This window comes from Pangasianodon hypophthalmus, chromosome 2 (genome assembly GCF_027358585.1).
Source record: "Pangasianodon hypophthalmus isolate fPanHyp1 chromosome 2, fPanHyp1.pri, whole genome shotgun sequence".
Lineage (NCBI taxonomy): Eukaryota > Metazoa > Chordata > Actinopteri > Siluriformes > Pangasiidae > Pangasianodon > Pangasianodon hypophthalmus.
The window spans coordinates 11377258-11390041 of record NC_069711.1 but is presented as its reverse complement, the minus strand read 5'-3'; the positions used below and the strand labels follow the sequence as shown (position 1 = coordinate 11390041).

Here is a 12784-nt window from a genome sequence, read left to right as displayed (position 1 = left end):
TGTAGCATGAGGCAAAAATCCGCTCTCTGACTGAGTACATGCAGAATATGGAGCTGAAGAAGAGGCAGTTGGAGGAGAACTGCGACTGTCTTGTGACTGAGATAGCAAGATTACAGAATGCAGGCAAGCCTGTGTAACCACTACCTAGCTAACACACACATGACCATGGCAGGGAAATGGATGCATTTCAGGGATACTAAGTCCATCACAAATATTCTGATAGGCTGAAAATATTTGTCCAAGGAAAAAGCAATTTACAATTTACTATAAAATAAATAAATAGAAAAAGAAAAAAAAATTTTAAAAGAATAAAATACTCATGTAATAAACTACCACAGTTATACTGAAAAGTGGCAAAGAGCCTGCATATAGCTAACTAGGAACATGCAAATTATATTATGAGAGCCTGTGTATTTGAGCTAATTTCACATGTTTGTATGACCAGAAACACCATCTGTGTTTCTGAGTATGTTCAATAATAGCTTCTCTTTTTACAGAGAGCCTTCAAGAAAACCAGCAAGACAGTGAGGAGGCTGGGGAACCTAAGGTAACACAAGTATCTGTATATACATGTATATATTAATTTACTACTACTAATGTGTAATATGTAAAGATGTTATGCAGTCATGCAAATGCCACAAATAATTCCATTTGCTCCTGTAGGCTAGTTGAAATGGTACTAATTTTAATGGTAGAAATGTTTTTATGTGAAACAGCACCGAGGCAATCATCTTGAATCGCAGCACAAACAACTTGGCCGCCTGCGCGATGACATCAACAACAAGCAGAAGATAATCGATGAGCTCACAGAGTCAGTGATATCAAAATTTTGCCCACTTCTTTTCCTTTTTTTCCCTCATCTCTGGAATCTTTTCACTGTACTCTCTCTTTCTCTCTCACTTTCAAGTGAAAATCAGAGGCTGGTTGTGGAATTACAACAATTGCGTGCTGAGTTTGTTAGCTTGAAAAGTCAAGACTGTGAGAAGAGTGCCCGGTTGGAAGAGCTCAAGTGAGTTTTTACATACAAATACATACGATTATTGGATTGACCTTGATAATATTGCATTAAATCTTATTTTTGGGCCAGTGATTATGGACATACAGACTAAACAAGCTTGTTGCTAACAAATTTTACAGTCACTCCCTCAGCAACTTCCTTTTTTTTTCTTGAAATTAATAAGAATAATGCAGTTTGTACTGTTACCAAGAAAAGTCTCCTGTCTTGAAGAGACAGTGGCAGAAGACTTACTGACCTTTGTAACAACACCTGAGATTACTTCCATAATATTTAGTTATATTATATATTTAGTGTCATATATTTGTTTTTCTCATTTTACTTAATTTTTTGACAGCATCCAGAGGTGTGTAAACAAGAATTTCAGTGTGTAGGCCTACTGTACATATGACAATAAAGAATCTTAAATCTTAAAATGTTAAGTAAACATCTACTTACAAAAGGCTTCAGATTTGAGAATTCAACAGTGTTGTGGTATAATTACTGTATCTAAAATAATTATTGCAGTGTGAGAGGGTCTCTGGAGGATTACTGGTTACGCCTCTATGCTCTCACCACTGTGGCCTGGGTTCGATTTCTGGCCAGGGAACCAACCCCAGCCACTGATGTTGCACAAGACAGTGCACCCCAGTGCCAGTCCCAAGCCTGGATAAAACTGGGGAGGGTTGCATCAGAAAGGGCATCCAGCATAAAAACTGTGCCAAATCAAATATGATCTGCCATGGCAAACCTTAATGGGAGCAGCCTAAAAAAACAAATACTGTACTGTGAGCACATGTACACAGATCAGCCATAATATTAAAACCACTGAGAGGTGAAGTGAATATCAGTGGCATCTGTTATTCTGTTTATTTCATTACAGTGGCATCTGTCAAGGGGTGGGATATATTAGGCAGCAAGTGAACAGTCAGTTCTCAAAGCTGATGTCCTGGAAGCAGGAAAAATGGGTCATTCTGACCGTGGCATGATTGTTGGTGTCAGATGGGCTGGTTTGAGTATTTTTATAACTGCTGATCTCCTGGGATTTTCATGCACAACAGAAAAAAAACATCCAGTAAGCAGCAATTCTGCAGACAGGAACACTTTGTTGATTAGAGAGGTCAAAAGAGAATGGCCAGACTGTTTCAAGCTGAGAGAAAGGCTACAGTAACTCAGATAACCACTCTGTACAATTGTGGTAAGCAGAAAAGCATCTCAGAATGCACAACACATCGAACCTTGAGGCAAATGGGCTATAGCAGCAGAAGACCACGTTGGGTTCCACTTCTGTCAGCCAAGAACAGAAAGCTGAGGCTGCTGATGGTACGGTCAGAATTTGGTGCCAACAGCATGAATACATGGACCCAATCTGCCTTGTGTCAACAGTCCACACTTTGGGCCTCTTAATACCAATCATTGCTTGAAAACCACAGCCTATTTGAGTATTGTTGCTGACCATGTGCTTCCCTTCATGGCCACAATTTACCCATCTTTTAATAAGTACTACCAGCATGATAATGCACCATGTTACAAAGCAAAATCATCTCAAACTGGTTTTTTGAACATGACAATGAGTTCAGTGTTCTTCACTGGCTTTCCCAGTGACTGGATCCGAATCCAATAGAACACCTTTGGGACGTGGTAGAACGGGAAATCCGCAGCACCTGAAAATCTGCAGGAATTGCGTGATGCAATCATGTCAACATGGACCAGAATCTCAAAGGAATGTTTCCAAAATCTTGTGGAGTCCATGCCATGAAAATTGAGGCTATTTTGATTGCAAAGTGAGGCCCTACCCATTATTAGTATAGTGTTCCTAATAAAGTGCTCCATGAGTGTAAATTTCCAATTCTAGCAATAGTTCATTACACTGAAACCATTACTACACTTACACTTCTGGGCAAGAAATGGGCCAAGCCCAAAATGGCAAATATTAAGCTTTTAATGGTCTTAACAACAAATCATTGGTCAGAATATTAGCATAAAATGCACTCCTGAGACTTCCTGTGCCAACATTAGCTTGTTTACTTTTGCTGCTGCGCTGCAGTTTTTGCGGAAGAGCTGGAAACAGGGAAATTTACTTATATAGTCTTCTTGTACACAAAGGTAAAATCATGATAATGATTAAAATGTTTGATGTAAAATTCAATCTAACACATGTCTGGGTGTACAAAATTTTCCAAAATATCTTCTGGGATGTTTTTTTTCTTAAAAGATTAGTCATTATTTGGTTATCTGCCACACCTGATGCAGCCCATCGAGGGCCACAAGGCTTAAACATTTAAAGAAATCAAAGGGAAAAGCTCCCTATCTATTATCTATTTGTTTCATTCTTGCTAATTTCCTGATTTGTTGTTAAGACCATTAAAAGCTTGATATTTTTAACATTTTGGGCTTGGTCAGTTTTTTTGCCCAGGTGTGTACTATGGACTGTTAGTCATGCAATGCTCTAGCTAGCTGTGGTTTCTTTGGGAACTAATTTCCCAGCCTCATGCAATTGCTCATGCAATATTGCTTAATTTATATAATCGGAATTTCTACAGACATTTATAAAGTGTATTTTTGAAAAGTGACCAGTCAGGTAGTGACTGGTAGAAATTTACTATTCTGTAAGCTCAAACATGATTTGGTCTTATAGGATTCTATTTGTCTGTTACCCATCAATCCATGAAGCTCAATAATTAATAAATGGTACAACTAACAGAGATAAATATTTAAGCCTATTTAGACCACATTATGATCACACATGCTTTAAAAAAGACTTTTAGCTTTATTTTTCTGAATGTATTCTCCAATATCGAAAAATCTGTGTTTTACTTTTCACAACCCCTTAAAATGCGCAAGTAAACATAATTCAATGAATGATGCTTCAAGACTGCTGTCTTCTGTCACTGCATTAACAGAACATGGATATTGATTGGCCACAGCTGCCTATCTTACATATTCATCCTGGATGATGATTGGATAGCAGACTAGATTGGATAGAACTTATAAAAACAACTTTGAGAGATTGGATTTTTATTTATTTAAATATTACACCCAAAATTTACAAAGAAAACACCATAGAGAATTACCCATCCCCTAGAGTACTACAGTAGAGTCTTCTCAACAAAAATGCCAAACAGAACCTTTTAAACCACAGTGCTGGTGAATTCCCAAATGTGAACATCTGGATTATTATTATTTTTTTAATAATAGCACAACTGTGACAAATTTTGTTATGCGTATATATCCCTATGTATATCATTCCTGTAGTGACAGTCACAGGGACTTGTATGTTAGGTGCTCCACATGACTAAAGCTAAGAAAAAAAAAAAAAAAAAGAATAAATGTCCTGTTATTTAACAAAGAAAATTTATGATCATTGATCATGAAGTTTTATCTGAAGAAACATTTGTCTAACATTTATGAAAGAAGTCTCAGGTGGCAGGGTACAATGAGAGAGTCTTTAGGAAAGAGGAGTTTGCCCTTTTCAGTTTCTCGGTAACCACACCCTGTTCTGGTTTGTCTTATTAACTTCAAGAGAAAAGACAGACTTGTTGGGGAACAACAGTTTATGGCTGACACAATAGGACCCAGCTTGATTTGCAGGCCACATCACACCACCGTGCTGGAATTTTCTTTAAAACACAACACATCTGAATGCTCAAATATGATTGGCCAGAAGGTGTGCATTATTTTTGTGCAGCAGCATGGCTCAGACAGTGGTTATAGCTGTAAAATGAACAATAGGTTAACAGTGATGCATTTGTTCTGATATGTTATTGTTTCTATAGTAATAGCTCATTAACAGGGACTTGTACAGCAGAAGTTCTACATAATCCAAGACTAACAAATATTAATGGTGGTGACTTTTTTTGTTTTTTTTTTTTTTAAATATAGAGAGACATTTAACATTTATGGAGTCTCAGTTACAAGTGTTTGTGTTGTACCCTTTTTTTTTTTACCTCAATATTATAGTGAAACAACTTAACAGTTTTCAATGAAAACATCAATCCAAAATCAACTTGCTTAATTTATTGAAATAAAAAAAAAAAACCCACCAAGATTCAAACCACCATTCAAGGTGGACAGTATGCTGATATGAACAGCAGTTTAAAGGTGTACAGGCTACACAGTGATCCAACTTAAATAGCAGACATTTGATATAGTACATGGGATAATGAACAGTGGCTGGTGTAGTTGTATTAAGGTAATTTTATAAACCTGGCAGATCACTGGTAAAAATGAAACTACTGCTTAAAGTTAAACTCTGATAAAGACCTGACGTGGCTCATTTTGTGCTTAATAGCAACAGGAGGAGTTGAGGTTGTGGGTAAAAATTCTAGGCCTTTCTGAAGCTGATTGTGGTTATAATAGTACATCCAGGGTGCCAGATTTTTTGTAAAATGCATGGGCACAAAAGGATAATACATTTGAGGGGAAGATGTAGTTGGAGCAGTTGTTGAAGTAGTTTTTGGTATAGTTGCTGGAAAAGCCCAAGGATATCCGAGATGCGTAGGTTTATACTGGTAATGCATGGGGCTCAACATAGAATACATCCGATTGAAAGGATACACAAACTGTTGAGGGTTACTGGCTATGATAGTGGGTGTTGCAGCAGCTGTTGCAGGTTCAGCTGTTGGAGCAGTACTGGGTGCTTTTGCAGGAAAAGCCAAAGAATCGCCATAAGGCATGGGCATATGACGGTATGGCATAGAGCCAAATGGATGGGGCATCTGTCTTGAAGGATATGCAGACTGTTGAAAGTTACTGGCCAAGATAGTTGGTGTTGTGGCAGTTGTTGCAGTTTTAGTAGTTAGAGCAAATGTAGTTTTAGTTGTCAGAGCAGGATTCTTTGGAGCAGTAGTGGAGGCTTTTACAGGAAATGCTAAAGGATAGCCAAGATAATGTGAGGGCCTATGATGGCAATGCATGGGGCCAAATGGATAATACAACTGCTGAGGGTCACTGGCAACAATGGCCAAGGTTCTGGCAGTTGTTTGGGAAGTTGTTGCTGTTTTAGTGGTTGGCGCAGTAGTAGGTGCTTTTGCAGGAAAAGCCCAATGATAGCCATAAGTCATGGGTTTATTGTGGTACGGCATGGGGACATGTGGATAATACATATGATTGAAAGAATGCACAGACTGTTGGGGGTTACTGGCTATGATAGTGGGTGTTGAGGCAGTTTTTTGGGAAGTTGTTGCAGTTTTAGTGGTTGGAACAATTGTAGATGGAGCAGTAGTGGGTGCTTTTGCAGGAAAAGCCCAAGGATATCCATGAGGCATAGGTTTATGATGGTACGGCATGGGGCCATATGGATAATACATCTGATTGAAAGAATGCACAGACTGTTGGGGGTTACTGGCCACAATACTGGGTGTTGATGCAGTTTTAGTGGTTGGAGCAATTGTAGTTGGGGCAGTAGTAGATGCTTTTGCAGGAAAAGCCCAAGGATATCCATGACGCATAGGTTTATGATGGTATGGCATGGGGCCATATGGATAATACATCTGATTGAAAGAATGCACAGACTGTTGGGGGTTACTGGCCACGATAGTGGGTTTTGTGGAAGTTGTTGGAGTTTTAGTGGTTGGAACAGTTGTAGTTGGGGCAGTAGTGGGTGCTTTTGCGGGAAAAGCCCAAGGATGTCCATGAAGCATGGGCTTATATGACATGGGACTGAATGGCAAATACATCTGAGGGAAAGGATACATCATATCTATACTTTTACTGGTAGAGACAGTAGCTGGGGCATTTGTAGCAGGGCTAGAAGTGACTGATGGGGCAGTGCTAGTTCTTGCAGGGATTGCCCAAGCATATCCATAATACATATGACGAGAAGGATAAGACATAGGCTGTTCTGGATTACTGGCAAGGCCTGTTGTAGCAGTTCCAATGTGTGTGGTTGTTATAGTATCTGTAGGAGGGGTTACACTAGGCTCATGTCTCTGGTAAGACACAATTCCAACATGACCATAGGGCTGAGGGTCCTGGGAATCAGGGCAGGAAAGGGTAAATTCCTCATTGCCATACAGTATGGACAGAAACCTTTTACCATCCTGGGAAAAAATGTAGATATTTATAGAGGATGTAGACAAAAGCTTAGTCAAATTTGAAGTTGCCAGTGATAACTACCTTAATTTGCCAGCAGCTGCTTTGGTATGGTGCAGTGACCAGCACTCCATCAGTCTCAGATTCTGTAGTGAATCCACATGTGCTGCTCGCTGGTATAAAGGGGTCCCATTTGCCATTCACTGGAACAAAGCAAGAACCATGTTGTATACTGATAGAAAAATAGTATCAACATCAGTATCCAGTGTTGGAGGCTCACATTGCCACCAGGTTGTGTTCACATCAAAATGTAGTTGCATTTGGTTGATAAATTGGAGCAAGGAAATCCTATGATGCTGTGGCCATTCAGGACCAAATTTAAAGACTTGGTGACACTAGACAGGGAAAGGGGGGGGGAGGAAAAAAAAAAAACCCTCTCACCTTTTAGTTTAAGAACATCTGCAGACTTGCAGCCTATCTTAGTCACCATACCAGATACAAGGCAAGAGACAGTAAGGAGAGCATATGGAGCCAAAGGACAAGACATTTTCATGGGTATTCCCCACAGGCGCAGTGGCAGAACATGACCATCTCCCTGTAAGGGGGAAAAAAAAAAAAAAAAAAAAAAAAAAAAAAAAAAAAAAAAAAAAAAATTGACCCTAGGTCTTAAAACATGGCTACCCAACACCAGGCCTAGAGTTCTTTGCAATTTGGTGAGTTTCCTGCTTAAAGGCACTTGAGTCAATGTTTTACCATGTTTAGTGGGTGTTAGAGCAGGGAAATCACCAAAACATGCTGAGCTTCATACCTTCAGGACTGACAAGTAATCCGTTCTGCATTTTTTTGGTTTCACAAAAAAACACAAGTGTAACCAAAGCACTTTTGGAAAAGGCCAGCTGGATTGGAGGTATACGGACAATTACGCCAGTTGCATATGGCATGGTCATATGCAGACAAAAGTCTGTGTTATATTTGGCTAAATCATGCAGTGTATAAATGATCAGCTGTAGAATGAATCCATTCCATACATTGTTTTGAATAGATTTCCAAGAAACATGGAGACCAATTAATGGCTACAAATCAAAAGTTTTCTTCCATAGTGCTATAGTATTCAGTAAGAACTACTATATGCTGCATGATTACTACATGCTATCGTAACATCATGCTAGCATCTCTTACACTCAAAACAGTCCATGCAGAAGCACATACCTGTTGGGTAACATGACAGCCCTGATAATGTACAGTAAAGACAGCATCTGTGGGACCTTGAGTCACTGAGAGTCCACAGTTGGCAGGTATCCGAGTCAGTGGGATTGGACCATCACCTGAGTAAAAATCTTGTCAATTTTCAAGACAGCAGGTGGGCACAATCATGCTGTTTTCACTGTGATTATACAGTAGAGACAATTTGATTATCAAGTTGCTAAACAGCCAGGTCAGTATAATCACCTCCATCAATCATGAAGTTGGGCATAATACTTCCTTGAACATGCAGGGTCATGGCATCACCACCACAATACACAGCGGGATTCAGTCGCCTCAGCTTTGACTCCACCACCTCATGCCATGCTGACATGTAGAATATACACAGTTACAAAAAAGGATAAGTATATAAGAAATAGGCAAGACTCTATATGACTACCTGCCCATTTTTACCTGTTGAAGCAGGTTGATCATACTGGTACCCTTCAGTATCCTCATGCACAGCTTGTGGATTTTTGCTATTACTTTCCTTATTTTTATTTGAGATCAGCTTTGTACCACTCCCAATAACTAACCTCCCAAAATGCCTGGCTACATTAGACATTTCAGAGGTAGTATTTGTTTTTGGAACTATCTCTAAGCAAAATGAACCCAGAGTTGCATACACTATGATAAGAAAATTGGCTTGCCACATTGTGTTAAATTAGCTTAGATAGGAACAAGCCTACACAGAAACAGGCTACAGCAAACCAAACACTGTACATTGAAACTTTGTTCTTTAGTGGAATGGGTTGTGAAAATTTCTGTGATGCTGTATTTAATTTTTTTTTTTAAATTCTTTGTTTATTGGCTTACCAATGAACTCAGTCAATCACAGTGTCCTCCAGGTGTGGCAAATTAATGTGCTTGTTTGTTCTTAATGGGATAGGCCACAGTTGATTGTGGAAAAATGGGTTAAAAGATCAAGTCATGTAGGATTAGCATTTGTAATACCTGAACTGAAGCTACAAGAATATAAAAGTGATGCATCATTTATCAGTATATACTGCAGAATTTATTGCAAAAGTCTTAGCTTTTTTTTTTACCCAGATAAGTAAACATGTGCTCAAATTACCACTCAATATTGGCAAGTCTTCTGACACAAACATCACATTTAAAATGTTTAAAATGAGGTTTAGTTTTATGTGGGGTCCAACATACCCAGGGAATAGAGAGGAATGGAGGTTCTGATAAAAGTTATGATAGCGTTTATACTGAAATACCAAGTAAAGTAGAAAATAACAATTTCATCTGGAATGTATTATATAAGATGAGAGAGATAAATGACAACTTTTTGACATCTTCAAGAAGGTTCGGCCAGGAAAAGTAAAAGGGAGGAACAGGAATGAAGAGGTTATATTCACTAGTTTGCAAGTTGGTCACTGTAGATTAAAATTCAATGCTTAAAATAATTGGGAAGCATAATACAGGGAGGTGTGATGGATATCAGGCACTTGAGTCAGTGATATGTGTGTTATTGCAATGTAGACAGTCCAAGACTAGGCGAGAGAACTTGAAACACTAAAAAGGACTAGCTAAAAAGGACTGGCACGTTAAGTATTTTTTGACATCTGTAACCACACTCCAGTCCACAATGTGGCAGTAATACACTGCTTCAATTCAAAGAAGAAGTTGATTGGGGTATATTTCCCCACTCCCTGTACTTTCTTAACTTGTTCTTAAGAATGTTCTTTGAACAAGCATTACCCAAAACTGTTCTTAATTAAAAAAGTAAACTTGTTTGTAAATTGACAAATATTCATTATTAGGGGCCAAGCATATGGTGTGTAGACACCCTATTGTTCTTCTTCTTCTTCTTTTTCTGGCTAGGATGTCTATGGCAGAACTTTCTTGTAAAAAGGTCATCTTTTGAACCGTGTGTCCACAATTTAAAAGCCAGGCATCCTGGGATTCCCTGGGTAGAGACAAGTTCAGTGCACCCTATGACATCAATTTCCATGTAATTAGATTTCTGCCATCTTGGATTGTTTCAAAAACTGTTTTTTTTGCTACTCCTACTACAAATTTTGTCCAATTGTCATCAAATTTGGCACACGTCATCTTCAGAGTAAGCCTCACAAAAAATTGCTAAGGCAGCAATTGTAGTGTGTTTGTGCGGCTCACCGAGACTGGGTGCTTGGTCCCTGAAAATGCTGCTTGCAGTTTTAATTATTATTATTATTATTATTATTATTATTATTGTTGTTGTTGTTGTTGTTTAGTAGGAGAAGTAGTAGTAGTATTACTTCTATTTCTATCAGTGCTCTTACTTGTGTGTTCCTGATAAAGAAAAGATCACCTATCATCTGTGCATGCTAATTAATTCACCTAGTCAAAATTGCTTCATGAGGTGGCTGTTGTGCATAGTGCAGCAGGCGGTGGGGTTTGAGCACTATAGTGACAGCATCAAGGTGCACTTAATGAAGAGCTTTAAGTTTAGCTATCTACATACTAATACTGTTGTTTCGCAAACAAGTGAATGAAAAAAATAAATAGACCAGACAAATCTGTTTGTCCTGGACACATGGGCTACTGATCTGACCACCTCTCCTGCGGGCTATACAGGGACACAATTGAATAAAGAACATTTTTACCTTGGATTAAAGAGACAAAGCTAAATATGTGCTATTAGCCTACAAAATTCAATCGACAACAAAGAATGGTTGGTCTTCCAATGCAATGAATTCAATTATTCTTTAGTTATACTTTGTGTTTTGGCACTGTCATTTGTGAATATTTTTCATCTTTTTAAAATTATGGCTACAGATGGCATCCGGGTGCTAGCAGGGACTTTTCTGTGCTTCTGTTGTTTTGATGTGTTCTACATATTGAATGGGATAGTTGATATGTTTACTCACTTTAATTATCATTATAATTACCAATAAAGTTGTAAAGTTTTAGATTTGACTTCCCTGTTGTGCTTGTAGTCTACTTTATGACTTTATAAATAATACAGTAAAGTCATGTTGAACAAATAAGATATTCTATAAATGGAATCTAGTCACTATACATACTTATATGATGCTTTTTTATACAGTGGGTATAAAAAGTACCCATATCCCTGTAAAAATTGCAGGTATTTGTGATATGAAACCAAGTTAAATCATGTCAGTTCTGTGATATAGTAGCTAACAAAATTCAAGTGAAAAATAAATAGAAATGTTTTAGAAAGAAAACAAATGAAGAAAAAAAGCTTACAATAATCTGGTTGCATAAGTGTGCATACCCCTTAATTAATACTTTGTTAAAGCACATTTTACAGCATTTGGCACATGCCCCTATCCAGAGAAACTTACATTTATCTCATATACAGCTGAGTTGAGGGTTAAGCATCTTGCTCAAGGGCTTAGTTGTGGCAGCTTAGCAGTGCTGGGATTTGAACTCAAGCCCTTCCAAGCAGAAGGCTAACATCTTAACCACTGATCTACCACCTCCCATTTGCTTGTAATACAGCACTCAGTCTTTTTGGGTAAAAATCTACTAATTTAGCACATCTTTTGGAATTACACTCTTCCTTGCAAAAATGTAAGGAGTAAGACCACCGAGCCTGAATTTGTGTCCCAGTCCGGCCCTGGACTAAGTAGGAGTAGGAGTAAATTTTGAGTCCTAAGAATTTTACCAAATATTTTCATAAGTTTAAGACCTGGTTTTAGTGCTAAATGCTTTTTGAATTACACAGAGGAATCTTAATATTAGGAATAACACACCCTTATTTATTTATTTATTTATTTATTTATTTATTTATTTATTTAATCAATCCTAAATCGGCCAGTTAGCTGGTCATGGTTGAGCTGTCAGTCCAAAACCTTTAAAGCTCTTGATAAAATCCTTGCACTGTGACATAGCGAATTTAATGACTGCTATTGTGTGAAAGAGTGTGCCTGGTCCAATACCATCACATCACTATCCAGAACCCCAAAATGGACACCATCAGTTTGAGGTTGGCTGTCACAGCTAATTTAGAGCCAATCCCAGCTCATTTTTGCATGCTGCTGTGGCTTGAGTTGAACTCCTTGGTCATTAGTAGCTGGAGTGCTGTTATAGACATAGCATCCTCTCATTCCTCATCTATATGCTGTCATATCATCCAAACATATAGAAAGTGACTTGGGCTGCTTTCTCAGCTTCTATGTTTATCACTCTTTGTGGACATGGGCGTTTAGGACTGGCAAGTTGTTTATGCTGTGGCATTTGGGTCAGATTTGTGTCTAAATTCATCAGCTGGGCACGCTGTGTCAGCATAGGTATCCCTGCTGTCAATGCAGGGGATGTCTAAACCACTGCTTCTTTTAAATGGTCAATGCCAAGGCAGTGAGCACATAGCTGGTGCCTGTCAGCTTCCAAAGTGTTCAAACAATGAGTGCATGAGTGCAGCAGAAACACAAATGACTCATAAATTCAAATCAGCACTAAGATTCAACTTAAAGAGCTGACACATTCGCTAACATCTCTTATGTTCATCAGTGTGTCCTTCTTTGTCCCATAAGTTTCCTAACTGACTGCCCTCTCCTGCAT

At 38.4% G+C, this 12784-nt stretch overlaps 2 protein-coding genes across 2 annotated transcripts in view; one reads left to right on the top strand and one right to left on the bottom strand.

The window, feature by feature from the left end:
* kif5ab (kinesin family member 5A, b) overlaps nt 1-12784 on the top strand; it is a 42959-nt gene that overhangs the window by 24279 nt on the left and 5896 nt on the right. Inside the window, exons 17-20 of the mRNA XM_026922188.3 lie at nt 6-123; nt 498-547; nt 717-811; nt 908-1009. Of these exons, the coding sequence (XP_026777989.2) occupies nt 6-123; nt 498-547; nt 717-811; nt 908-1009 (365 nt within the window). The remainder of the gene's footprint in view (nt 1-5; nt 124-497; nt 548-716; nt 812-907; nt 1010-12784) is intronic.
* LOC117595871 (mucin-5AC) lies at nt 4992-9039 on the bottom strand. The gene is made up of 6 exons (XM_034298674.2): nt 8684-9039; nt 8477-8596; nt 8237-8352; nt 7469-7622; nt 7112-7230; nt 4992-7035 (listed from the first exon to the last, which is right to left on the bottom strand). Exons 1-6 carry the CDS (start codon nt 8922-8924, stop codon nt 5227-5229), a joined length of 2559 nt encoding a protein of 852 aa, XP_034154565.2. The 5' UTR covers nt 8925-9039; the 3' UTR covers nt 4992-5226.